This window comes from Enhydra lutris, unplaced genomic scaffold (assembly GCF_002288905.1).
Source record: "Enhydra lutris kenyoni isolate GAN:26980312 unplaced genomic scaffold, ASM228890v2 scaffoldscaffold16, whole genome shotgun sequence".
NCBI lineage: Eukaryota > Metazoa > Chordata > Mammalia > Carnivora > Mustelidae > Enhydra > Enhydra lutris.
This window is the reverse complement of record NW_019154100.1, coordinates 30,501,862-30,529,283: the sequence shown is the minus strand read 5'-3', so window position 1 is coordinate 30,529,283 and position 27,422 is coordinate 30,501,862. Positions and strand designations below refer to the sequence as shown.

Genomic DNA, 27,422 nt, shown 5'->3' with positions numbered 1-27,422 from the left:
ACATTTCAGGGACATATAGGAAGCATTTCTGCGGGACGCCTGCTGTGAATGGCCACTGGAGTTTACACAGCAAACCCCAGGGGGGCCTCCACACAGCTTAGACAAAACGCGCCCTGCCCTCTCACTTCCCTCCCGGCTCCTCCCTGCTTCTCCCCAAAGACCCACAATAAGATAATACAACAATCCGGCCACGACTCGTGCCCAGCCCATGAGAGTGCAAAACAGGCCCTTGCATTGTCACCACCAAATGCCTGGCACACAAAGAGAAGGGGTCTCCTCTTCGCCAGCGCTGCAGAGGTAAGACAGTCCCTGAGCTGCTCTGGTCCTGAGCACGGGGGTGGGTGGGGGGATGGGGGTTACGGGAGGGATGGGACACAGAGGCTGGGGACCAGCCACCATTCAGCATCTAGGGCTCTCCCTGGCCTCTCCCTGGGCCAGGGCAGACACGGGAGGAGCTCACTCCCCGGTCCTTCCGTGCAAACACCCACCTCTGCGGGGCCTGCTCAGAGTTCCAGCCCGGCCTCGAGCAGGGGCCAGCAACCGACCGCGCTCCTGCGCGCTCGGTCTCATGCTGCTCCTGGCTCCTCACGTGGCTGGGCTGGTGACAGAGGCTCCTGGAGGCTAGTGCTCTGCCTCTGGGTGCCCTTACTCAGTACCCCTGTTGGGAGCCATTACAGAGCAGTCCTTAACGTCACATTCCTTTTGAAAACCAGTAGATGCAAGCCCAGGGAATCAGGGAGGCTGCAACTGTGCAAATTTCCCTTTATGAGTGACTGTTTTTCCCAGTCATACCTATCCCCTCTTGCTCTGGAACATGAGGGCCTTCCCAGGCTCTGCCCACCCACATTGGCGGGGGGGGGGGGGTGTAGGGGACTATACCTGGTCCCTTGGCTCATTCTCATCTTATTGCCCTCTGTGGCAAGAGGTCCCTGCCTAGAAGGTTCTTCCCCATATCCACCTGGCCAGGTCGACATGACCATCCTCCTGGGGTCTCATAGGGATCCAGGTCTGCCCTGAGACAGGTTCCCAGGGGGCCGGTGTTGCCCTAGGCAGCACAGCTTACAAAGCCTAGTGCCTTAGACCTGGGGCTGACGCAGAGAAGACAGGCTAGACCAGAAGCCCCAGCAGGGACACTACTGGACCAGAGGCATCGCCTGTTTGCAGAGACCCCCATTAGATGACCTCTTAGCCCACAGGTCTCTAGGGCCCTGGGCGACCATCTCTGTTCCCACCCCAGCCATGAACCATGCAAACCTCAGGCTTCCTTTGCCACAACAGAACAAACGAGTCTTTCCTCCTCAGCTTGGGTTTGACTCCTGCTTTATAGAACACCAACTACCAGAAATAACAAGCTCAGGGTGCCCGGGATGACTGTATCACAGGCTTGGCGAGGGGACAGGTGGCCCAGTGGGGAGCAGGGGAGGGATGCAGACAAAAAGCATACAGGCGGTCCAATCCTTGGCAGTGATGGCTCAGCTGGGAGGGAGCTGTAAGCAGCACTCTGGGCCCTCATCACAGTCCTGGGGGCCCTTCATGGAAGGGGCAGGAAGGTTCTGGATGCTTCTGCAGCACTGCTGGCCCAGTGTGGGGTGACACTCTTCTGAGAGACTTGTCTCTGAGGCCTGGGGCTCAGGTGTCACCCCCAGTGATGAGTGGTGGAGCCGTAGGCTTACCCACAGGAAGGGTCACAAGATGGGGTCTGAGCCGTTCCAGTTCACCGCTGCCCCCTTCCACCTACAAGCAGAGTAGCAGATAAAGAGTCAGAGCTGCCCAGGCCTACACGGGAACCATCTCTTGCCCTCACTTACCGGAAGGTCCTGTCTGAAGGGCTTTGAGGATTTCTGGTTCTAACCTCCCCACCTCGCCTCTCCACATCACACACAAACCTATATACCAGGCCCCCGTGAAACACAAACATACCTAGGACCCCAGAGAGCCCAGGAGAAGATAGAAGGGGCAGGACATTCATTGGTTCTTGCCACAAGTGTTTATCAAGAGCCTGCTGTGTGCCTAGCACTGCAGGGCCCTGAGCTGATGGGCGTGGTCCACGTGCCCAAAGACACAGCCACCTCCCAGGGTGCCTCATGGTGGACTTGACAGCACATGAGAAGATCCAGATAGGGAGAATCCTGGAGGGTTCCAGGTGCCGGAGCCTAGAGAAGGCCGGAGAGAGGTGTGGCCCGCGGCAGGAAGCAGGCAAGGAGGCACCACACAGGACCTGGGAGCCTCGGAAGGATTCTGGGCTTTGCTCTGAGAGCCACGAGAAGCCAGAGAAGGGCTGGAAGCAGCTCAGTAAAACACAGATTTGCATTTTTTTTTAATTACTTGATGAAGTCTTAAGAAGCAGTATCATTTAATGGACTAGATACAATTTTAATACCAGTCCAATTCCAAAATAAAAGTTAGTGGAGATGATACCACAAAATGACCCAACACTTAATTTTTTAAAAATTTATGTATTTTTGAGTGCGTGGGGGGGAGGGTAAGCAGAGACAGAGAATCCTAAGCAGGCTCCACGTCCAGTGTGGAGCCCAGCACAGGGCTGAATCTCATGACCCCGAAATCATGACTGGAGCCTAAATTAAGAGTCAGATGCTTAACCAACCGAGCCATCCAGGCATGCCCCAGCATATGACTTGAATATACGGCACACTCGTTTTCTAAAGCAGCCCCGGAAGATCACATTTCTAGCGGATGGAATGTTCCTGCAAGACCTGATCCTGGGTATCTAAGAGATACACATCTGTCCTGAGATCCAGGAACTTTGGAAGCAGATGTGGAATCTACCTCAACAGCAGTGCTAGGGTGCAGGGTTCGAACCCAGGCTCCTGAAACGCTTTTCACAATGTTGAGGCTAGCGGAGGGAGCACACTTTGTCAAAACCTGACGTTTTTCTTCTGACAGAAGTCAACACGTCAATGGCCAACAGAAGGGGGTGGGGGGAAGGAAGCTTTCCTCATTTTAACTGTGCTTCTGCTTTGGAGAGTCCCAGCCGCCTGAGGTGGGAGCCGTAACAGGCGAGTGAACAGGGTCTCCCAGAGGAAGACTGGTGCACCTCCTGACCGGTTGCTCAGAAGTCCCACGACGTTTCAGCAGTGGTTGGTTGTAAACCCAACCTTCTCCACCTTCGTGAAGAACGCAGACTCCCTCTGAACTCCTTTCTCCTTCCTTCCTCAGGCTTCTGCTCTTTGTCTTTCTTCACGACCGTGCCTTGCTTCAGTGGCCGCACCAATGTCTCTGGCTTTTCAATGGAGAGGGACAGCCTTCCAGAGGCAATGGGACTCGTACTCACTCTGCTCTTACCAAATTACTTTCCTCTTGATTATAGGCACCTTCCTGGCATCTGTAAAGACTATATTTTCTTCTGTTGAATTTTTTGCACACCTTTGACCAGCCCCTTCCTCTTCAAAGGAGCAAAAAGATTTCTCGTCATTTGAAGACAAAAAATCGTGGTGGTATTTCTGTGTGTCTTGCTTCCATGGAAGGGTTTGGTGTGGGAGATACTTGGCCTATTGTCTGTTTTGGAACAATGACTGTCCCGCTCGTCTCTGACCTCCACCCACCCACTGTGAGGATAGAAGGAATGTGAGAATTTAGTGTTTGTCACAGTCCAGACACAAGACGCAGCCCTGCCCTGCGTTGTGAGACATTTTTATCCAGTCTGTATATCAATGCTGAATTGCATCTTTCCATTAAAATCCTCAGCATAAAAGGCTGAAACGGGTAGGTGGTAGGGGAAAACCTGCTAAGCCAAGACCATTAACACTGTTTTAGGAAACTAGTCCTTCCAAACTACCTCTGTGTGCTCTTCAGTGTTATGGATGATGCCCTGTGACACCGAGAGAGCCCACCCAAATGGGGTGGTAGGACTTTTTGACAGCCAACCCTTTCCTTCCTGTGTAAAAGCCTGGGAGATACCCTTCACACCTGAGCCATCGGACCCAGGAGAGCCTTCTGGTCACAGATGCTCAGAAGCAGGTCTGGATGTGCAAAAAATTTTGGACACATTCCTCGGTTTTTCGCCAGACTAAGTGCTGGAAGACCGACCTTAGCAAGACTCACTCTAAACATAACCTGTAATGAGACACATGGCCCTCTTGTGCTCGTCCACCGATCCTGCCTCCCCTTAACTGTCAGTCATGTCACGTGACGGTAAATGGTCGGCGCCATTTTTCCCCCGGCAGTGTGGGGGGGATTTAAGTGATTCTGTGGTGTCCGCATGCTTTCGACTATTTCCTGAGCTGCTACGGGTCAGCCCTGGGGCAGATCTAGAGGGATCTATTAGGTGTTCTGGGGCTGGGCCACTTTGAGGGGCTCCACTGGCATCAAAGTGTCTGTCACTGCTTGAGGAAGAGGCAATGCGACTGTATCGGGAGATCATCAACGTGGCTGGAAGTCAGACCACGCCTCGGTCATCAAGCAGCTACTGCCCGTGCTGTTTGGTGCTGGGGCCTGATGATGTCACAGGGTGGCCCCTACAGGTGCAGCCAGTAGGGAAGACAGATGCAGCTCTCAGTCACACAGCTGAGCAGGATCTGGGGAGTAAGGCCCACTGGGAAGGCATGGTGCTGACCACGGGTTCCCAGGGACTAGGCAGACTTACTGTGCCAAGTGTGTCAATAGTGCGTCAGCAATACGCGGCGGTGTGACCTGGGGCTTCATCAACTCTACCATGCAACTTGACATTTCCAATTTTATTTCTCTGTTCCTCATCTTTGCAGTTTTGAAGCATGTCACTAAAACCTTTTATTGTTCTATTAAGATTTATAGGTGAGTATCAGCCTCTGTAAATTTCTTATCAAAGTCTTACACACTAGGGCTATATCCTGAATCCAGATCCCCGGGAAAGCATCAGAAAGGAGACATGGATGAGAGCGACATTCTGCCCGTTGCCTAGCTCCAGGAAGGCATCAGGGTCCCAGACTGCAAAGGGAAAACTATTGCCCAGACCAGAGTGGTTTCCTCTCCCAGTTGTGGTAAGAATGGGCAGGGGTGGGGGTGTGGGGCGGGAGTCAGAAGTACATCAGATTTCTTGTTACCATAAGGTCTAACTTCAACCTGGTCCCCAAACCCTTCTCTCATCCCTCCCCATCCCTCCCAGCCTTCACCCTCCGCACTCTGACAGGCAGAGAGAAGGTCCTTCTATGAGCTCCCCATTTGCAAACAGCTCAGATCCTGGCAACATGGGATTTGGCTTCAGTGCAGGGGTGAGTCACATCTCTCTACTACTAGAGACATCCATGCCATCCCAACAGTCACTGGATATTACAGTTAGGTAGTGGGAGTTAATGCTTAGTTTCGAGGCTTTTTACCATGGTAACTAACCCACCCAGCTAACAGGTACCAATGAGGGGGAAAGTATTAGAAGCAGCAGAGAAAAATAGTTTACAGTTGATAGAAAATCAAAGCAGAGATGTTTTTAAAATGGCAAGAGCTGAGACACAGGGGGGCTGTGCTTGTGTGAGGATGAATGGTTCCCTGGTAGGAAAGTCCATGGCCAATTACAAGGACGGTAAACAGAGCTCTGTGTATGCAATTAGGGGCAGGCAGAGGGAGGGCAGGGATGAAACGGACCTACAGACAGCACAGCGCGCAGAATGAAAGCTCACTCTCCCAGGGTTAGTTCAGGAGGCTGAGCGTAAGAGTTCTCAGCAGGCTTTCTTGACCTGAGACCACTGACACTGTGGGCTAATTTTTATTCCGGGGCTATCTTGTGCATTGTGGGATTTTTAGCACCCTCCTCCCCGCAGCCGCAATACCCAAAAGATGTCTCCCAACATTGCCAAATAGTCCCTGGGGCACAAGATAACCCAGTGGCTGAGGACCACTGGCTTAGGGGTCAAGCTCCAAGAAGATGCTGTGGTCCCTGGAGCTCAGGGAGGCTCAGCATCACAAAGAGGGCCCCTCTCAGGGCCACAGATGAGGCCCTTCCCTCCCCAGGGCCATAAACCACCCTTGAGCAGGGGTTGCCCGCTCCACAGACTTTCAGCATTGATGATACTAGTGTATCCTGGGGACAGATGCCTAGTAGAGCCGGTATCAGCAAAGAGAAGGGCACAGGCCAGGTTTTAAAGGTCTCACCAGAGCTGACCAGTAGAAATACACCACAGAACTCTTGCTCACTATGGGTTTCCAGGCAAGTATCCTGTTGTGCAAGTTCTACTTCCTGTACTCTAGCCACGGGAAGCAGAAGATTCTGGAATGAACCCCATAGGCTATCCCTCCCTTGCGGGCCTTGGCCTGTGCTGTGCCCTCCACCTGGAACAACCATCCCTCATCCCCACCCACCATTCTTCAGGATCAGATCCAAGATTCCTCCTTCTAGAAGTGTGTTCTGACCCCCAAGCAGCCTGGGGGTCCTCTCTCAGCACCATATTGTCATGGGGTCTCCCTCCCCCCTGAGACTGTGAGCCCCTCAAGGACAGAGCTGGTATCACTGGCCTCTGTCCCCTCCAAGACATCTCAGGGCCAAGTGCCACTACATGAACACAGCCCTCCCCAGCAGCTATTCCTTCTGGGGCCCCAGGGGCCCAGTACGGATGCGTCTTCATTCACACTGCGGTCTCTCTTGCCTTTGACCCAGGCAGTCACAGAGCCCAGCCCATGGCCCTTGTCCTCTCTTGTCCCTTCCCCTATGCCTCCTCCTGATTATCCCTTCTCCCCACACACGCACGTGCACCCCCGTGGTCTCCAAAGGAAAGGGAATGCTTCTGCCTCTCTTTTTTCAACCTCACAACAGCTTGGGGAAGGGATCCTTCTACCTCATCAACAGATGAGGAAACTGAGGTGTGGAACAGAACCAAGCCTTCTGGAGGTCATACAACGTGACGATAGCAGAGCCAGGAGTGAGGTGTTGCATCATGGTGTTGAGGGTTCTGTGAATCCAACCAGGGCAAGGAACACAACAGGCAAGTGTGTGTGCAGGTTGTGGGGCAGGGAATCAGAAGAAATCAGCTGGGGCCACAGGAGCACCCAAGAAACCCTCTTTTGGTGGGTGAGAGACACTGTGGACAGGGTACCTGGGCAAGAAGTATGTCAGCTGAGGCATGAAGACTGGCACAGCAGCCCCCTCCCCAGTGGGTGGGGGTACAGCTGACAGACCTGGGCACTCGGCTCCAGCCCCTGGAAGGCACTGTTCCCAGCTGAAATTATATTTTCAATTTCTTGTCTGAGCCTCCAAACAGAAACATCTGTGGCCCAGCCCCAGGCCCTGGTTATGTGTTCTTTCCTCTTTCCTCTGGACCACTGACAACTGTTTCATTCTCTCCCACTCTGGCTAGGCTGGAAGCTCGAGAGGTCACTGTGTGTGTCTTGTTTGGAAATGACCATAAATGAGTCTATTTTTGCTGAGATGGTCAGAGAGCAGCGGGAATTGCGGGGAGGGGGGGGTGGACAAACCCCACATTCCTGACATGAGGGTAGGTAATGGGAGACTCCCTGAGGTCCAGATGCGGGTCACATTTGAGAGCAGAGATGGCATGGGACCTGGGATCATTCGACTTAGGGTGCTCTTCCCCAGAAGCAAAACCAACAGTCCGGTCTTGTGTAATGTCACTGTGGTAACAAAGCCAGGTGGCGGGAAATCATACTGACCGCTCAGTGACCTTCCCCTGGGCTGGGACAGCGCAAGCCTAAGCTTCAGGACCTGTGCTGTTTGTGACTCAAGGTATGGCCTGGGGCACAGAGCTCCACTTCGCATACCCTGACATGTGAAAGGAAGAGCCATCTCAGGTAGCATCTAAGGGCCTTCCCGTGGACCTCAGCAAGCTTCCAGATGGCCAGGAGTATGGTGTGCTCCGTGCTGGGTCAGGGTGAGCAACAGATGTCCTTAGCAGGCAAGAGAGCTAGGTTTAAGGGTAGGCAGCACATTTCTGCCTAGATTAGGAGAGAGTGGATCATGAACTTGACTTCTATTCAATTGTGAACTCTCCCAGAGCAAGAACCTAGAGTCTCATCTGGCTGTTTCTTCCATGGAGTCCAGCCCAGGGATTCCATGAGGTTGAAGTGATGGGCCCAGGGGTCTGGTCATCTTGCGGTAATGACCTGAGATGTGGCCTGAGTTCAGGCCATGACACCACATGTACCCCCTTCCTGTCAGGGTGGGGACCTCCTATGGGCAGCAGGGCTCATCCCCCAAGAGGCAGGGCCCTTTCTCCCCAGGGTCTTCACTGACCTTGAAGGCCACTTTCCCAAGTTTCTCCCTTTGAGCTGTTCGAGAATCTGGGATGAAAACAAAATGCAAAGCCTTTGTAATCCAACCCCTTGGAACAGGATTCCAGGAGGCTGGGCCTGCTGTTTCCCATTACAGTGGTATGTTATCTGATGGGTACTGGAGGGAGAGGGGGGGAACCAGCATTCCCACTATTCACTCACCCACTTAGCTTTTCTGAGAATGATGCTGGGAAAAATCTCACCACATTAACATCCCAGGTGGACCCACCATGGTGGGGCAAGTTGTAGAGGTCATAAGAGAGGCAGACAGCTGGTTTTAGGAAAGTCCTAGCAGAGGATGGATACTCCTACCTGGGGGAAGGTGGGGGATGGGGTGGGGCTGCCCCCAGGGCCAGCAAGGAAGGACCCCTGGCCCGGAGTATTACAACAGGCCAGATGCTTGAGGCTTAGCACTTCACCTGACATCTAACTCACAAGACAGCCAGAAAGGGCCACAGAGGGGTAGATGCTGCCCTCACCTGGCACCAGAAGTTCTGAGTGTGGTCCTGGGACAGCAGCACCAGCAATTCCCAGGAACTCCCCAGATATGCCAATTCCCAGGCCCCACCTAGCTACTGAACCAGAACCCTTGGGGGTAGGACTCACTGATGTGTGCTCTACCATATCCTTCAGGGATGCCTGCTGAAGCCTGAGGATCACACTCTTCCCAATGGCTGAACCACAGATGGAGACAGGTGTATCAGAGTACTGATCCCCACCATCCATCAGGGGCTAGGTGGAGTCTGGGCCCACAGAACCTCCAGGCCATTTGTTCCAAACCCTGTGTGATGCACAAATGTGATTTTCTATCTGTGACAAAGGACTAGGAAGCACGGCTAGAGCCACATGCTGATAGTGAGCAGGGACAGAAAAGGGCAGGGCAGAGACTTAGCCTATGGACCATATGCCCCAGCCCAAGGGATCGCTCCTGGCTGTAGGCAGCGACCCCATTTCCCCCCATCATTTCACTGTACACAGTGACAACTGGGATGGGAGGAGCCCTGGGAGAAGAGGACAGCTGACAGAAGAGGAAGAGATGCTCCCGGCCCATGCTCATGCTCAGATGACCCTGGACTGAGCTCCCTGACAAAACAGAGCCCCAAGTCACTGTTAAGCACTGGACAGTTAGGGCTGAGCCCAGAATGTCCAACCCCTGGGCTGGAGGTACTGGTGAGTCCTGCAGTGGAACCATTCTTGGGACAAGAGGAGTGATTCCAGATGGGGCTGTTGGAGAGGTCCCAGGTGGTGGTCCCCCACACCCCTGGAGTGGGGACTTTGGAGTCGGGGAGGTGGGCAGAGCCTGTGCCCAGGGTGTGGTCCACAGCCCTGCTTGGGAGGCCCACCTGCAGGAAGGATGCCCTGTGGCCTCTCACCCCTTCCTGAGGAGGGTGCCAAGGCCAGTGTCACCTCCTCTTTCCAGTGTTGCCCTTCTCTCATCACCTGGAATGAGTGGCCCTTTGTACATGAAAGGAAAGCGACCTGCTTGGGCCTTTAATCTGCCCAACGAAAGAAAAGCCAGCACATGATCCCACAAGAATGCTTTGTCCCTGGCTCGGTGGGCAGGCAGGAGGACGGATGAACAGATGGACAAATAGATGGGGTCTAATGAGGATGTCCCAGCGTCTCCCACATTCCCTCCCTGGGGTTTCCGCTGTGACCGAGGCTCCTGTCAAGGGCTCATGAACCTTTGGCTGGGCAGCAGCCCAAGGCTGCGAGCAAAACCCCTGGGTTGCAGGTGGTCGGAGCCCCAGCATTATCCATGTCCTGCACCCCAAGTTAATCACTTCACAGTTGGGGACATGAGGTTCCATCTGAGGTCACACCGTGGCACAGAGCCGCTAAGACACTACCCGTGAGAGCTGTTTACAGAGCACCTGGTGCGATACCAGGTGCTCTCACAAGAGCCCCACGCGGGGCTCTCCATTTTACCAGTCTTACAGCTGACAGTGTGAGGGACACACGGGTGAAGAGTGGAAAGGATTCAAACTCTAGAACCCACACTGACCACGTGCAAGTTCTAGCACTTCCCCAGAAGGCACTGGAACGCAGACCTCCTTCCTCCCCAACTTGCTCCTCCCACTGCATCTGAGGCCTCCAAGTCATTCCGCAAAGGCTTTGTGAAGGGCCTGCCTAAGGCGGGGGTGCGGGGGGTGGGGGGGATCCTGAGTGAAGGGAGCCCCAACTCACCCTGAGCCTGAGCTGGAATAGGGGAGTCAAAGACCTCCCACCGTGTGTCTGAGGCTATAGGGCACCTCTGCTCGGGGTTCAGAGGGCCCAACCCACACCAATAGAACAAGTGGGGCTGCTCCTCCTGGACGCAGAGGGTGCTGCTGCTACAGGAAGCCATCTCAGGGCTACCCCCTGGGGACCGCAGAGGACCTAGGCCCTCTCACCTTCCCATCCTGCTCAAATTCCTCCCATCCCCTCTCCCACCTGTATCCTACCTGTCCTTCCTCCTGACCAGACCTCACAGCACTCACTGCAGGTGCCGGTGATCACCATGAGCAAGGATGGACCTCAAGAAACACCTACTCAGTTCCCCCACCCCTGCCACAGGGGCAGCCCCAGAAGCTGTCTGAAGACACAGTCACCTCACAGACCACACACTTCTCCAATTGAGCCACAGAGACCATGAAAGGCTACGTACAAACAAGCCCCAAGCCCTGCGCCTTTCCATTCTGTGGAAGGCCTGCCTCACCACAGACTCTTGGTTGGGGCAATCCCGAAACCCATCCTCCTTCCGGTGGGTACGACCACCCCCAACCATCATACCTCGCAGGCACTCAGGTGAGCTTCCAGAGCCAGAGATAGACCTGACTCACCTGGTTCTGATGCAGAGCTCGAGGGGTGGGATGAGGTCATTGTCTCTGTCCTCAGGGATGGTCTGGGTGGTGTCTGGGGGCCGGGAGAGAGAGACACACATACACTCATTAGTCCGGGGTCTGAGCTTGTGGGTCAGCACCAACAACCCAGCTCCCGGGACCTGACTGTTCTAGCACCTGCTCTGCTTCTCATCTTGACTGGACCCACCCTTGTTCCTGTCCCACTGCTTCTCCTCTGGACCACAGCACTCTCCTCATGCCTCCCACCTCCAGTCTCCAACCCACCCTCCTGCTCCCCGTCAGCCACCAGCATCATTCTTTCTAAAACTCATCTGATCCCATCACTCTCCTGCTCTAAAACCTTCCATGGCTCCTCATTGCCCATAGAAGAAAATCCGAACTTGTCAGCATGGTATTCAGGGCTCCCTACTCTGAGTTCTCAACTCCACCGTACACCTCTAATGCTACCAGCTTCTCAAGGCCCTGCTCTGGCTCCTCCGGGAGGAGGTTACATGGACACACGCTCTCTGATTCCCCCAGTGTGGACACAGGTCTGAGGGCCTGTGTTGTTCTCTGCCTGACCGGAGGACGCGGGCCGGTGGGGATGGCGCACCAACAGTCAGCCGGATCTGCTCCTGCTGGTTGGCCAGGCCATCGTAATAGTACAGGTCGAATAGCCTCTCGGCCTTCCAGTCTCGCAGGAGCTCTGGCTGCAGGCTGAAGAGGACGCTGAAGTGGCTCTCGCTGCACACCACCCAGATGGGGAACCTCGGCGTCTTCAGGAAACAGCCCACCTGTAAGAGGGATGGGAGGCAGACAGAGATGCCGATGCTAGCCCCAGAGAAAGGGCCCCAGCATGTTCCGTCTAACCCGGGTTGGGCTGACCTCAGAGAGACCAGAGGGGGATCCCGGCCTCTGAGCCAGACTGGGAGTCCCTTGAGCTGCTCACAGACATGGCTTGTCCCCTGGAGCCATGCCCGCCACTCTCTGGGGCTTCCCCTCACCCACGGTCACGCTGTGAGGTATGCTGGCCTGAAACCCCGGGCGCCCACGCTGCTTCCTCTCCCATACTTAACTGGCTCACAGGGCTGCCCAGCCTGCCTTGGAAAGTTCTTCTGCAGCCAGCCGCTCCTCCCCAGATGATGACCTCCCCACCGGTTCTTCCACAGCCACACCCAGCAGCGCACCAGCGTCTCACCAGTCCTCAAACACGCCAGCGCAGCTGGCCCCCATGCCTGGGCACCCCCGTCCCCCATCTAGAGTGCTGGGACACCTCTCCTCCCCTTCCAGGTTCTGCATCACCCAAATTAGCCAAACAGGGAGCATGAATCACCCTCTAGCTCCTGGGTGGGGGCTACTATGTAACAGGTACTAGGTACCCAGTACCCGCCTGCCCTCCTGCAGTGCATCACAGCCTCACCAAGACGTGCCAGCCTGCCTCCCAAGCACCAGACTGTGCCCTTAGCACCAAGGGCAGGGGTTAGAAGCCAACATGAGCAAATGTTTGACGAGTGAGGGTCCTCATACATGAAGAGGAACTTGAACTAGGTAGGACTGTACCTTGAAGATAGGTGGGCTTGGAGCCACAGGGAGACGGGAGAGGGGTGAGCAGTCTGGTGTGGGGTGCCAGGAAGGAATGCCCAGAATCATCCATCCAGGGACTAGCTGGGCATTCGGGAAAGAGCGCGGGGGAAGAGGAGGATAAGGAGCTGGGACTTTCTGATGAGAGACTCCCTTGAAAAGCTCCCCGCAGAGGGGTGTTCAGGGAAGGCAGATGGCACGGAACATGCTCCAGGACCCTCATTGCTGCTGCTTAGGGCAGAGGAGCGGTGGGGGCCCTCTGCAAGTCCTGCTCAGAGGTCTGGCTGACTCTGCCCATCAAGCTCTCTGAGCTCTCTCCCCGTCACCTGTGACTCCCTGGGGCTGCTCGTCTCCCAACCCCGGGCCCTGGTTTATTCAGCTCTGTGCGTGCCATGGACCAGGCTGATTTTGGCCTAATCCCCACCAGCCCCAGGGAGATGTTTGCATGCTCAGGTATTTACAGCCACAGCCTGCGGATTAAGGAAAGAATGGGAATTATTTTTCCAGTGGGGAGAAGGGCATACTTTCTCCAGCCTGTCACAGGAGAGTGGCCGAGCGGTCTTCCTGGGGCCCCCCGGAGCCCCTCCTGAGAGCGGACTCTGGACTGTGGTATCTCGGACAGGGGACCTGTGCTTAGGTCCCTAGGGAAAGACTTGCCCACCAACAGTGGCCTCCTCCAGGGGGTAGGATGGCGATCTTTACAAGGTGTCCGTTTTCGCATTTTCCAAGCGTCCTGCCCCGCCCCGCCCCCACCTGGCCAGTAGGGCCCTCACCCCAACCCCTCTTGACATTAAAACGTGACTCCAGAGCCCTCTCCTTGGTGGATGTGGGGGTAATAGATACCTCAGAGGACGTGGCCAGACGTGCCTAAACCCCACTGCAAACTTGGCTCCCATTCCGGGCTCAAACTTTTCTGGTGAGGGCCTCACCTCGAATAGGGAGCCTTCTTGGGGACCCAGGGCTCACTCACTGCAGGAAAAAGAGCGGAGCAACCTGCCAGAGGGCAGGCGTCTGCATAATCAGCCACCCTGAATTTTCCAGGAGAGGGGACAAAAGGACAGCCTGCCATTTATTAAACGGTCAAAAGATTATGGGGGGAAAAAAAAGCTGCCCAGAGATTTTATAAATGAGTTTTCTCATTCAGGAGCCCCCTCCAAGTGGGTGACATTTTCCAAAGATGAAATTCACTTCCTCTGGGTTCGGAGGTAGCTGACCAAAGGCCTGCAGTGAGGAGGGAGGGTGGGGGCACATTTCCTTCAGGACAGGGGGACAGAGGGCAACGTGAGGAGTCACTTTTAAAGGGGGATTCTTAAATCTTTTGCAGGAGTGAGACGAGTGAATGCCCCCACACCTCGCTGCGGACTGCCAGCTTAGAAGCCCTAATTTAAAAAGAATGAACATTTGATTGCCAGCAGAGTTGCCATCTGTCATCTCTGAGGGTAACTGTCCTTCAACATGACTTGTGTTTCAGTCCCGGACATTACGCTCAGTGATGGGGGTACAGCAAGGAAGAAAACAGGACCAGTCTTGTCCTTGGGGGGGGGGCTCCCTGGATTAATGGGGAAGGCAGATAGTAATCAAATAATCATACAGACACATTTGCACTGCCCTCCCCCGAATCTAAGATGCCATCAGAATCACCATAATTGTTTTTTTTTTCATGAAGAAAGCAAGCTGGCAGTTAAAGTCTGACACCGTCAGCGAGTCCAAGAATGCCTCAAAATCCCAGAGGCGTTCAAATGCACACAAAGTTTGCATCTCAAAAGCAATAAACCGTGACACTTGAAACCAAGAGGAGGACTGTGAAAGAAAGTAGTAAGATTCTGTATTGGAGAGGGACCAGGTGGCAGGGGACCATGAGAGCAGTCCCTATTCGGATGGATTGATGAGGTCAGGAGAGGCTTCCCTTAGGAGGTGACATTTAAGTCAAAATGTGAAGGGAGAGAACAGGTCTCATCGGGCCTCGTAGGCTATGCTAAGTTTGGGCTCTCAGTCCCTGCATTAGTTAGCTGAGGCCAGTAGAACAAAGTTCCACAGACCAGGTGGCTTAAACAACAGAAATTTTTTTCCTCACAGGCCTGGAGGCTGGAAGTCCAAGATCAAGGTGTGGGCAGGTTTCTCCTGAGGCCTCTCTCCTTGGCTGCCGATAGCCGTCTCCTCCCTGTATCTTCATGTGGTCTTCCGTCTGAACCTGTCTGGTTCCGAATCCCCTCTTCTTATAAGGACACTACTCAACTGGATTAAGGGCCACATAAGGACCTCATTTTAACGTAATCACTTCTTACAGGCCCTGTTTCCAAATACAGCCACATTCTGAGGTACTGCATATTAGGACCTCAACATGTGAATCTGTGAGGGGACATAATTCAGCCCCTAATGGCCTCAGAGGATGGGGAAACCACTGACAGGTGTGAAGCAAAAGAATGATGTGAGTCAGTCTACTCTAATGCTAGAGGTCACAGTGGCTTCAGTGAAGGACTGGAAGGGGGTGGTAAGCTCATTAGTGAGCTCTGGGGTTGTGAGATTGAGTTGCAGTTCTAATGGGCAAGACCATGGTGAGCCCATGGAGGACCAGAACACACAGCCAGGCTGGGGCTGGAGGCCGGCTAGTTCAGTAGAGGATGCACTTCTTGGCCCAGAGCTTCCTCTTCTTCCCCCCAGGCACGTCCAGAGTGCGGGTCATCTAATAAGCTCACTGACAGAAGGGACCTCCCTCAACCCCAGCCCCTACATACTCAGTGAGGGCCCTAGAACCAGGCTCCCAGCCAGAGGCTGCCGTAAGAAGCCCCGGACAGGGTGAATGACAGGTGGGCCCGCTTCTGCCATCTGTGAAAGAAAGCCTAAGCCTTATAGGAACAGTCCCATCTTGGGTGCCATGCCACGAGCTGTCCTAAATGCCAGACCTTCCCCGGGGCCACACTGCTGTTGCCCAGTGGAGGGGGCCCAGCTCTGAGTGTGGGTGCTAACCCTTCCTGGATTCCCTCCACAGCCAACATGGCCAACCATGTAGGCCCAAAGGAGTTCAGTGACAGAGGAGATGGAAGGCAGAGGTAAGGGGGAGGACAGGCTTTGTCTCTACTGCCAGACCTCTGCTTTTTCCTTCAGAGGCCCAGTCCTCAGTGAGCTCTAGGGAGGAGAGAAGGCCTAAGGGTACTTCCTCAGAGATCCCACAGTGCCAAAGCAGAGAAGCAAACATCCTCTAGCTGCAAGAAAGATACAAGCTTCAGTCTTCAGCCAACCGTATAATAGTGTGTGTGTGTGTTGGGGGTGGGGGGTGGGTTCCTGTGTGGATTCAAGAATTTGGATCATTGTATGGCCTGAATTTCTTCAATCAGCATTTTATTCCAAGGGAAGGATGACCCCCAACTGATGTTCCCATCAACTACCCTCCGCAGACCAAAGGAAAATAGTTTACTTTTCAACCCACACCCTCAACACAAGAGTAAAACCAGGGCTCACGGTAAGCCCGGGGATTCCATGAGCCTGGCCAAGGTAACCTCTCTCAGCCCATGGAATTTCGGGCCAAATGCTTCCAGAGCCCACCTAGGGCCGGGCGCTCAGGGGCCCTGGTACTTCTCCAGGCCCACGTGACCACATTCCTGGGCTCCCTTCTGACACCAGCAAATCAGGGAGCCACTACTATTCTGTTCTCCCCAAGTCTGTGGAGCCCAGCGGTTGGCTTCCTGTCCCCAGGGGCAGGACCTGGGGCGGAGGCCGCACCACATGGCCCATTATCAACAGGACAGCAACCTGAACTCGTGATCGTGCCAGAAGGGCACCATGAAACCAGGGTGAGAACAATGTCTTCTCTGAAGACATGAAAATGGAGGCTCATAGAGGGTCTAACAGCAGGCTAGACAGGAACAACCATCTACCCTGCAGAGACACGCTGTCACCTTACCCTGCCTGACTTTGCCAGGGGCCCAGCCCGACTTTGCCAGGGGCCCAGCCCTTCCCAAGACCCTGGCTACAGGGAGAGAGGAAGGAGAGGGGGCGGTACACTAGCAAACAGATCGAATGGCCTGTTAGGGTGGAACTGGCCCCCCAAAAAGATACGTGGAGATCCTAGCCCCTAGAATGTGACCTTACATGCAATTCGGGTGGTTGTAGACATAACTAGTTAAGATGGGATTAGTGGAGTAGAGTGGGCAACACACACACACATACCCCAACTGCATCTGCTCTGACCCTCGGTTCCCCTATAAATCCCTAGGAGTCCCTTTGAAACAACCTTTCCCAGAACATGGCACCGGCTGGCTTTGGGCGGGAATTTCATGCTAGAACTCGATGGCAGCCAAGTGCTATTTCTTCCTAAACCCTCTGTGATTGAGACTGGACCAAATTCTGACCAGCTCTGGAAACCGGAGTGGAGCTTCCCTTTCCCCGCCTTCCTTCTCTCCAATCCCAGGGAACCGGGCCCCTCTGTCTCCGGAGCCCTGCGCCCCAGTACCTGGCACACATTGTAGTGCTCGAAGAGAGATAAGAACCCGACGTCACTGCGTGCACCAATGCCCTTGAGCAGAGTGATGTTCCCGTTCCCAGAATCCAGCTCCACGACGTCGTTGAAAACATTGGACACGGCTTTCCCGGTCAGGAGCAGATTGACGAGTTCCTGTAGATGAAAGAAAGGGGAAAGGCTTGTCCAAGGGAGATTGGGGACAAAAAAAAAAGGGGGGGGGGTGGAAAGGAAGGAAAGCAAGGAGGGAGAGAGCCCCAGATCACAAGAGGGCTGGGATTTGGAGTTCCCACCAGCCATCAGGGAAAGCTGCCAGCGGTTCCCAGTCGAGCGACTCTAGGAACTCAGTGTGACCTTGATCCCACAGACACTCACTGAGCCTGGGTGGCAGCAGGAGACTGTTGGAGGGTAAGAATGGCTCCTGACCTCAGGCTCCATGCCGAGGGCAGGGATCAGGTGTGTCCCTGCGCGGCTGAGGCACAATGTCGGATATGACTGGGAATACAAAAATACGAGCTCGGAGCCCTCTGGGCCAGGCAGGCACGGGACTCCGTGGCTGAGTCAGAGCCACTCTGTGGAGAAGCCACATTGGGGTGGGTCTTGAAGGATGGCATTTTTTTCATAAACTTTTTTATTATGAAATAATTATAGACTCAAAAGAATTTGTAAAAATAGTACAGAGAGTTCCTGTGCACCCTTCACCCAGCTTCCCCCAATGATAACATCTTACACAACCAGCGTCCATTATCAACGCCAGGAAGCAGACAATGGTGTGAACACCAAGAAGGCAGCTCTAGGGCTTATTTGGATTTCATGGGCAATGGTGGGGTCTTTGAGCAGGGAAGGAGAGAGGAGGCCTGCAGAGGCAGACAGGCAGAGGCGAGGAAGCCCCAGGCTGGGTTCTAGATCTGTCCCCGCCTTGTCGGCCAAGTGGCGTCACGCATCCAGGGGCCCTGTAACTTGTGCCACAGGCCGACAAGCCTGCTGACTCCAGAACCCAGAGATCAGTGACACGGGGAGTCCTGTTCCTCTGGCTGCCTCCTGCCTCCTTTAGCCAGCGCCTCCTGCATCAACATGGCAGGAAGGGCCCTTCCTTCAGCAGGGCATTGAGGGGTCCACCCTCCTGTGAGGAGTGGGGACCCCGGGGCCCCCCCGAAGGGAGGGGATTTCCACCCATACTTTCCAGCATCCTCCCTGTTGTCCTTCCCTCTCCCTGCATTTGTTACCCGCAGGGGACCACCTGGCCGCAGAGATTCCAGAGGAATGCTGGCCGCTAAGTGCCCGCTGTGCCACTGGGGAGGGAACCAAGTGAGCCCACCTGGGCAGGCAGCACACCCCATTGGACCCACCCTGATAGGGCAGTGTGCGTGGCCGGCCAGCAGGCAGCAACGGCCCCACAGTATGTGGGAATGGCAAGGAGAGGCCTTTCCCAACATCAGCTCTGGAGGGAAGAGTTCACAGAAGTGTTTCCCCCTGAATTATAAAAGCCATGCCTGGGTGAATAAAGCCCTCCGTCAACACCAAAACCCCTGCCCTCGTGACAGTAAAAGAGGCCCCCTGTGATGGCCACGGAGGGAACCCCATTGGAGGGAGATAGCGAAGGGGCCCCATTGTGTCCTTGCAGAGGAAATGAGAAAGGATTTGGAGGAAATGTCTGCTCTGAGATACTGCACCTCAGGGGCAGCGGTGTCTAAGAAAAGCGCGGCCCCTTTCAGATAGGTTCAAGTTTTCCCATCTGGTTTTCAAGGGGGAGAAGGCTCCTGCTCCCCATCTGTCTCAAACCTTCCTTGGCACAGGAAGCCCTCTTGAAATGGGGGAGAAAGGGGAAATAGGCTGTTGCTACTGCAAGACTCAAAATCAACGCAGTGGCAAAGCTCAGTGGACACGTAGCCCCTTGCTACTCAAAGTGTGCTCCATGGACCGGCAGCATCACCTTCTCCAGGAAGCCTGTGAGCAATTCAGAACGTCAGGCCCCAGGCCAGACCCACTGGATCTGAGCCTGCTTTTCAACAGGACTCTCAGGGGGTTCATGCGCCCATCAAAGTTTAAGAAGCATTGGTCTATCCTCCTCATTCTAGAAACAAGGGAACTGAGGCTTGGGGAGGGGAAGAAGATCCACACAGCTCAGGGAGGGTCATTGCCAAGATGGTGCCCTGTGCAAATACAAAGGATGCCGTGGCCTTCGTGGCCCTCATGGCCCCAGCTGGCCCAGAGCCCCCAGTCTGTCCCCAGGGCTCGGACTGGGGCTCTGGGCTGTGCGGCGCCTGGCTCTATCCCTGGTATGCCCCCTCCCCTGCAGTGCCAAGCACACAGATCGGGCACAGCAAGCCCCCCTGTAGCGGAAGCTGAACTGAGTGGCCTTTCTAGGTCTCCATGACAGAGGCTGGCACATGAAAACCACTGGGAGAGGGCTGGGGAGGGGGAGGGTGGCAAGGAAAGAAGAGGGGAGGAAGGAAAAGAAGCGCCCAATGCCCGGTGACCCTCGGCAACCGCGACCTGGGTGCAGTATCCATGTGCTCCAATCAGGTGGCTGGTGGGGACATCGAAGTCCTGGCGGACACTAGAAGACAGAGGAGAAGTGGTATCAGCACACCTTTGCCTGACTCAGGCCTCCAGGCAAACCTCACTAGGTGACCAGGGGCTCCGCTCGGGGTCCAGGCTGAGGCCCGGAATTCTGGATGTGGGCCAACCCAGGGCTCCTTAGCCCACGCTCACTCTGTTCTGGGCTGTGACCTCCACTCTGGCCTCCCTGGGGCCACTACCAACACGCAGGGAGGTGACGGACACGTGAAACAGCAGACAGGCCCCTGCATTTGCAGTCCAGCATCCTGCATTCACAGCCCAACTGCTGCTTACCAGCATGGGCACTGGGACATCCCCGTCCGTCTCTAGGCCTCAGCCTGCAAGTCTGTTCAATAGGAGCAATGGGAGTCCTATAATAATAGCCGTGCCACCTGGGCACAGACCGTGTACCAGGCCCTGGACACACACGGTTCCCCAGACATCAAGAGAAAACCAAGGCTCAGAGTAGCACTGACTTGCCCAGGGCACGGGGCTTTTGGCCTATGGAGTCAATGGAGGACCCCGTGGCCCGTCTTTGAGGCCTGTGCTCTCCCGACCCCAGGTCACCACAACGGCTCTACCCTCAGAAGGGAGCCCCCTAGAAGGCATGAGGTGAAAAGCTCCTTGGCCAAAACACATCCCTCAAACCAGAAGGAGCCGATTTCTTAGGGCTGTACAGAGCTGGGGACCAGAAGTCAACATCAGTGTGGCTCTGTTGTTGGGGAGCCTGGTAAAAGGAGGCAAGCCCAGCCCTCCATGAATCTCAACACTCTCTGACAATCTAGAAAGTCCCCCACCAGGACACAACTCCTTTTCCCTACCCTCATGTAAATCCTTCGGGAGACCAAGTGTTCTTGTCGGCCACGGAACCGTGGACAAAGTGAACAGGAAAGGAGCCAGCATCCATGGAATACAGTCCCGCCCCTGGCAGAATAAGGGTTACTATATTTTATAGACATGGAAAGACTCAGAAGGGCATCGCTGGGGGAGACAGGAGGCTGCAGCTCATGCCCAGCGGCCTGGCCTGCCCCCTCTGGCCCCACCCCAAAGAGACCACAGACGGACAACCCAGAGGAAAGGGCTCAGCAATCACGATGTTTGTTTTCCCTTTTAGTGGAAGAGAAGAGAAACCTGGTCTCAATTTTATGCTTTAAATCTAAGATCTGCCATAAGTCCACAAACCTAAAACACCCTGGTCCCCGTATCCTTCCCAAACAAGTTTAGAAACTCAAGCTCCGTGACCTTTGCTGGAGAAATGCTTTCTTGTGGTTTTTAATAACCGTGGACAAATGGGGACGGTCTGTGGTCCACATGGGAAAATGGGCCGCGTTGGCACTGCGGGGACCTGGTGGAGAAGCACGGGGGTCTGGGGGGCCTGGGGAGGGCCTAGGGGGCTCACCCACCAGAGAGAGCCCAGCGGGCCTGGGAAGGAGCCGGCTGGGGCGTCAAATGGCCCAAGGCAGCGCTCGACTGGCACTAGCTCGGGCAGAAGAATTGATGGAAACGCTTTCTGCCACATATACGGGCATCTTCTGAAGAGAAGAAAATAACCTCAAAGGAGTCCTGGGTGGACTGATAAGCATCACTGGTCCCGAGCCAGCCCAAAGCTTTCAGAAGCGGTCCGATCTCCATAATCTCACAGCCTCGTGCTCACCCAGCGGGTTTGAGAGCCTGCGTCAGCCGAGAGCGGAGGGACAAGCAAAGAGGACAATGGCAGGAAATGGTAATTGCATCCTTAGGTGCAAACACGATGGGAAGTTCAGGAGTGAGCACAGAGCTTGAAAGGGAGGAACATCTGCGTTTCACATTAGGGCATTCGCCAGACGCCAGGGAGCAGCTTACGGCTTAAGAGATTTACAACTTTGGCAAATCTAGATGCCCAGACCTCCCTTTAGGGGAATTCCCTGGAGAGTGGAGTGTGAGGAGTCCTTGAGCAAAGGAAAAACGGCCTCTGCCCTGCCCAGAGAGAGGGCAGTTCAAAGGGCAGGGCCGTAAGCAGGTTGGAGTTCCAGCCCCAGCCAGCCCTGTGGCGGCCATACTCTCCTTTCTGGGCCTCAGTCTCCCCTTTTGTGACATGAGGGCCTTGTACAAGATGCATGGTGTTTGGGGCTGAACTGTGTCACCCCCAAATTTGTATGCTGAAGCCCTGACCCCAATACCTCAGAATGTGGCTCTGCTCTGAGGGCCTTTCAAGGAGTGATTTAAGTTCCCCGAGCCCATTCGGGTAGCCCTAATCCAACCTGAATGGGTCCCTGCAGGAAGAGGATGGCAGGGATGCGAGCTGGCAGAGGAAAGACCGAGTGAGGCCACAGAAACAGGCAGCCACCCACAGGCCCAGGAGAGAGGCCTCAGGGGAAACCAACCCTGCCGACACCTTGATCTTGGACTTCCAGCCCCCAGACCTGGCAGTTTCTGCTGTTAAAGCGACTCAGGCTGTGGGTGCTTGTGCCGGCTGCCCTAGCAAACACATACCAGGCGGCCTCCCCCGTCTGTTTAGACTCAGAGCTCTTTCTTCAAATGTCATCTTCTAGGCAGAAGCCAGATGGATAAGACATTAAGGCAGAGCTGCTCTGACTGAAGGCATCCCATCCTTTTCCCTCTTCCAGCTCCTGTAGCCCCTCTGGGGAATCCCCAGGTCTCCAAGGTCATGCAGCATCCTGGGAGCAGGGGCTGAATCAGAGATAGGGTTGCCTGGGCTCTGAGGTCCCCATACTCACTGGGCTTCTGAGCCACCAGATTTGAGGACTTCCCTGGGACTGACGTCGTTCAGTCCAAAGGGCAGGCTGTCCCTTCCCTGGGCTACTTGGGGACTGGACAATGCTGGGCCCTAAAAAATTTCCGCACAGCCTGGGGCCAGCTACCAGGCTGGGTGACAGGAGCCAGGGGCAGCCTCAGACTGATGAAGCCTGCGCCCTGAGGCTATTATGCACACAGGGGACCCCTTCAGGGAGCAGGAGTTTGCCCGGATTTTGGATTCTGAGAAACAAAGGGTGGGAGGAGCCTGAGCAGACTTGCCATAAGGGAAACTTACAAGGAGTGGCTTGGCCCTTGGCTGTCCTGCCACTCCTCCTCCTCCTCAGCATTCTGGGAGCCAAGGGCCAGAACGTGGACCATGGTCGGAGTGACAGCTCGCTGCAGAAGTATCCAGAGTTAGAGGAACAGAGACCTCTGCCCAGGATGCCAGCAAGGCCTGCTTCTCCCAGCTGGGCCCTATGGAGAGTTCCCAGAGACCCCACACTGCACCAAGAAACGGAACGAAGAGGATGCAGGGGCTTGGCAGAGACCTTGGAGCTGAGCTGTTTGCAGCGGGGAAAACAGATGCCTAGTACATGAACACAAGCAGGCCAGGGCAAGGGACAGGTGTCAGGCCAGACTGAGCACGGGAAGCTGGGCTAGAGCACCGCTGCTCCCTCCAGTTGCCCCTTGTCACACGCCTCCAAGAAAGACGTTCTGCCACTGAGCAGTGTACAGGGCTTGAGCCTTGACTCTGCAGAACCTGGAAGCTCACTTTCAGATCCACCGTCCTCTCTGAAGCCTCATGAGGCCAGAAGAGCACGAACCGCCATCTCCATTTCACCAAGGGGGCTACTGAGGCCCAGAAAGGAGAAGGGACGTGTGGTCTTGTGATCATAGAGTCAGCTGGCCAGCCAGGACAGCGTACCCGGCGCCAACATCACACAGTGTCCACTGTGGCCTGAAACATGGGATGTTCAGCCTGGCCGGCCAGCCCCCAAGCAGGTCAGGGAGCCCTGAAACTCCACTCCTGGTCCCCACCTCCCTGGCTGGGCCACAGCTTGTTCCTTTACCCTAAGCCTCCCCAACGTCCATCTGAACATGTGAATCTGGGCATCTGGTACAGAAGTTTCTGAATAAGAACAAAGTAGGTCTAAGTGGCCTAGAGACATGGTTCCAGTCCATTGTCAAAGCCATTCACCTAAAATCAATGTCCACGAGGTGGGGTCAGCGGCCAGCTCGGCCTCAGACGGGCTGAGTTAACCTCAGGTAAGTCCCTGTCTCTCTCTCTCTCCCAGCCTATGTCTTCATTTAGAAAACCAGAGGACAGGAGCCAGGGGTCTCCGGGGACCTTCTGGGATGTGAACAAGTGTGCCTGGTTTGTGACTCTGATGTTTAAAACATCATGCCTAAAATAGGTGGTAATTAACCCGGGAGGATCTGGCCAGCCACCTCCCCTCCACCTGACCCCAAGGCCCCAGGCCCCAGGAGCACCACCACACCCCGCTCTGGCCGGGCCTCCCTGCTACCCCCTCCCTTGGGAATTCTACTGACTTTTGAGGACCAATCAGTAGTGAGAAGGGTGGTAGTGGAATAACGAGGAGGACCTGGGCTCCTGGGCAGGGGCCCCTGGATTCAAATCCAGTTCCTGCTACTTACTGGCTGTCCCCCTCTCTGAGGCTGCCTCCCCCCTGCAGTGGGGAGGTGGGACAGTGCCTCCCTCTACTATAGACTGCTGGAAGAGCAAGGTGAACTATATAAAGCATCTGGCATTTGGTAAATGTCACTTCCTTTTTCCTACGATAACAACAATAATAACAACTACAAACACAATGACCAAGAGGTCACGATTCCCGCAACCTCAACTGCTCGTGTCGCAGCCAAGAACCCAGAATAAATGGAGGCCTGCAAGCGGCTGAAATGGAACTATGAATATCTAAAAAGGACTTGGGTAGAGCGGATATGGACTGTTTTCCCAGGAAAGCCTGTAGGGAGTGGGCGATGGGTCAGGACACCTGTGGGGCAGACCCCTGCTGCCACCTGTCCTGTGTGACCTTCTGCAAATTGCTTTCCATCTCTGAGCCTTCGGAGTGTCATCTCCTGATGGGTATAACAACAGGCACCTCAAAGAGCTATTGCTGTGAGGGCCCCACAAACAGCACAGAGCTCCTCTGTGGAGGGGCTGGCTGTGACTGCCACTCTCCAGGCAGGGGTTGGGACAGGAAGGGGTAAGGTGGGGACCCCAGGAGGGAAGGCAAGGTGCAGGATGGAGAGAAAGGAGCCAGCCTGGAGGAAGGAAAGGGACAGAGAGGTGCCCCAGCCCTTCCCAAGCTGCCTTCCACCTCACCACCCGCTAGACCTCTCCCCACGCGCCGGCACCTTCTTTCCCACTCCTTCCCAACCCTTCCCACATACCCCTCAGAGCCCTGCTAAATGTTGCCTCTTCTATAAAGACACCTCCCTCACCCCGGGACAGATGTGCCCCATCTCTCCTCAGCCGGCCCCCTCCTCAGAGCACCCGCCCATGCCAGCCTTCTCCCTCCAGGCAGCAAGGACTTTGACGGCCAGGGGTATGTCGTGTCCCTTGGGCCCCCAGCCCCCAGAACTGGGCTCTTATTTTGCATATGCACAGCAAACGGGCCCTAAATTATGTAAGCCTGGCCCACACCCACCCCAGAAGAAGCTACAAGGAAGGCCCAGATGGAACAGCCTCCAGAAGCTGAATCCCAGGAAGGGTGCGGAGTAAGCCAGAAGGAAGCTTCCCACCCAAGCGACTGAGGTTGGCCTGGAACAGAAGATTCTTCTGAAAAGTTAATTGCCTCTCCCTCCTCCCAAGGCCCATCCTCTTTCTTTGGACGCCCAAGCCCTTCGAGGAACATGGAAGTCTAGCCCTTGGGTAAGTGGTAAGTGCTAGAGGCACCAAGAGTCAGGAGACCCTCCTAGCTCTGCCCGAGTGTGGCCTGGGCTGAGCTGCCCCCCTCAGCCACAGGAGACTCAGTGTTCCCGGGTGGACCTGTTGCCCTCAGGCATACCCCACCCTTGTTTCTGAGGAAATCCTGTGGGGGCCTCAATTAAGGCCCAGATCTGACCCACTCCCAAACTCATACCTGGTCTCCTGTTCCTTGATAAATTCCAAGCTCCCAGTTCCTGACTAGACAGCCCACTCCTTTCCCAGTCAGAGTGGTCCCGCCTCTGTGGGTTCTGCCTGCCTTCTGGGCCCTCTGTGTTCACATGCCCCATGATGGGGGCAGCCTAAGCCTGGCCACCATGAGGTATCACAAATGGGGTCATGGCTGCCAGCAGGCTGAGGGGCACTGGAGAAAGGGCTTCCTTAGGGCACCTGGTGGCTTGGTGGGTTAAGTGTCTGGCTCTGGCTCAGGTCGTGATCCCGGGGTCCTGGGATGGAGCCCCATGTTGGGCTCCCTGCTCAGTGGGGAGTCAGCTTCTTCCTCTCCCTCTGCCTTTCTCTTTCTGAAATAAATAAAATCTTAAAAAAAAAAAAAAAAAGCAGGGGGGCTTCCTCTCCACAGGTCTCACCGAAGCCCACCATGCAGCAGGGCCCTCCTGAGAACACAGCTGTGATGGAGGAAAGAAGCATGACGGGACAGAAAGAGGGATGCCATGTCCCAAAGACGCTGCCTGGTTCCTGGATCCAGCCGCTCCTAAAGCCCTGGGCTTTGATACGAATCAATTAATACTGCTGTTTTCTGCTTACACTGGCTAGGATTCAAGTTTCTGTCACTTGCCTCTGTATCACCAACACTCACGGTTGGCTTTCTCTCAGGGCTATTGCCACAAAGAACTAAACAGTGCTGTTATTTTTCCTCTCCTGGAGAAAGTTACCGAGAGAGCCACAAAGCCACCCCGGTGTGGGCGCTGCCCCTCACGCTCAGGGCCCGGCTTGTGACCTTCAGAAATTACTTCAGCAGATGACAAACTACTGCCTATCTTGGACTTTCAAGATTGCTTTTGGACGGCCCACAATGCCACTGCCCTGAGTGCCATGGGTGTGAGGCCTGAGAAAGGTCTCTTCACAAGCTGTTCCCCCACCAGCTGGGCCTCAGCCACTCAGTGGGCATCTCCGGAGCCCCTCCTTGTGCCAGGCCCCAAATCACTGCTGGCTTCCCAGGGGACTGTGCAGGTCTGGCTCTGAGCTGGCCCCCGACCCTGGGGCCCCAAGCGTCTTTGGGACTTGTGAGAGCCTGCCGGGGAAAGTTCTAGGCCGTGTGGTTTGGAAAGCAGTGGAGCTAGGTAAGCATGAAAGCCTGTATGAGATTTACTGTAAGCAACTCAAGATCTTAGGCAGGAAAATAGATGGCTAGAAATCAAGTGGAAAAAAATAGAGGATTTGCAGTCAGCCCTGGTAAACAAAACTCAAAGGCCAGCTTCACTACTGTTCTTCCGGCCTCTGAGGGCAAAGTGGCCAGGCTGGGCCGGGCTGTGTTCACATCTTCCCTTGGCACCCTCACCCTGGCTCCCCCAAGAGCTGGGAACAGCCGACGGACAGGAGGCATGGACTTGGGTGCAAGGCTTGCCCCTGGGCCTCAGGCAGGAGTCTGAGAGCCCTTGCTCAGAGGGAGGGATGGCCATGCCCTCAGACACACATACACACTCACACAATCAAGTCACCTTCCCACAATCTCAAAGGTCACCACCAACAGCCACATCATCTCACACACAGTCCTGAAGCGTCATGGATCCCTCACCCATGCGCACACCTCCACGAGCGTACCCATACGTGCTGTACTTATAAAGAGCTGGGTTGGGGGGGAGGGTAGATTCTGAGCCCTCCACTGCATGGCCCATGATTGGAGAAACTGCTCTCTTTGAGCTACCAGGACATGTTTTCAACTGCCCAAAGTAGTAACAGATCGCCCTGAAACGGCATCAAAGGCTTTGGCGAGGCTGAATCTGAACTCCAGAGCAGGAAGGCCCTCGGGGTTCGTCCGGTCCTACGGCTGGTAAGCTATGTATGCAGGGCTGGGCCTTCTCCAAACAGAGTTCTCCTGGGGCCAGGCTGGGAGATGGGGAGGGACATGCAGGGGTCTCTGCCTCCC

The 27,422-nt window shown here is 55.2% G+C and overlaps 1 protein-coding gene across 1 annotated transcript in view; it reads right to left on the bottom strand.

Moving 5' to 3' along the window:
• Positions 1-1,303: 1,303 nt before the first annotated feature.
• Positions 1,304-27,422, bottom strand: part of LOC111147407 (MINDY lysine 48 deubiquitinase 4) — a 101,201-nt gene continuing 75,082 nt past the window's right edge. Inside the window, exons 14-18 of the mRNA XM_022503414.1 lie at positions 19,567-19,630; positions 17,065-17,226; positions 11,647-11,827; positions 11,034-11,106; positions 1,304-1,734 (exon numbers count right to left, since the gene is read on the bottom strand). Of these exons, the coding sequence (XP_022359122.1) occupies positions 1,686-1,734; positions 11,034-11,106; positions 11,647-11,827; positions 17,065-17,226; positions 19,567-19,630 (529 nt within the window). The 3' untranslated portion in view covers positions 1,304-1,685. The remainder of the gene's footprint in view (positions 1,735-11,033; positions 11,107-11,646; positions 11,828-17,064; positions 17,227-19,566; positions 19,631-27,422) is intronic.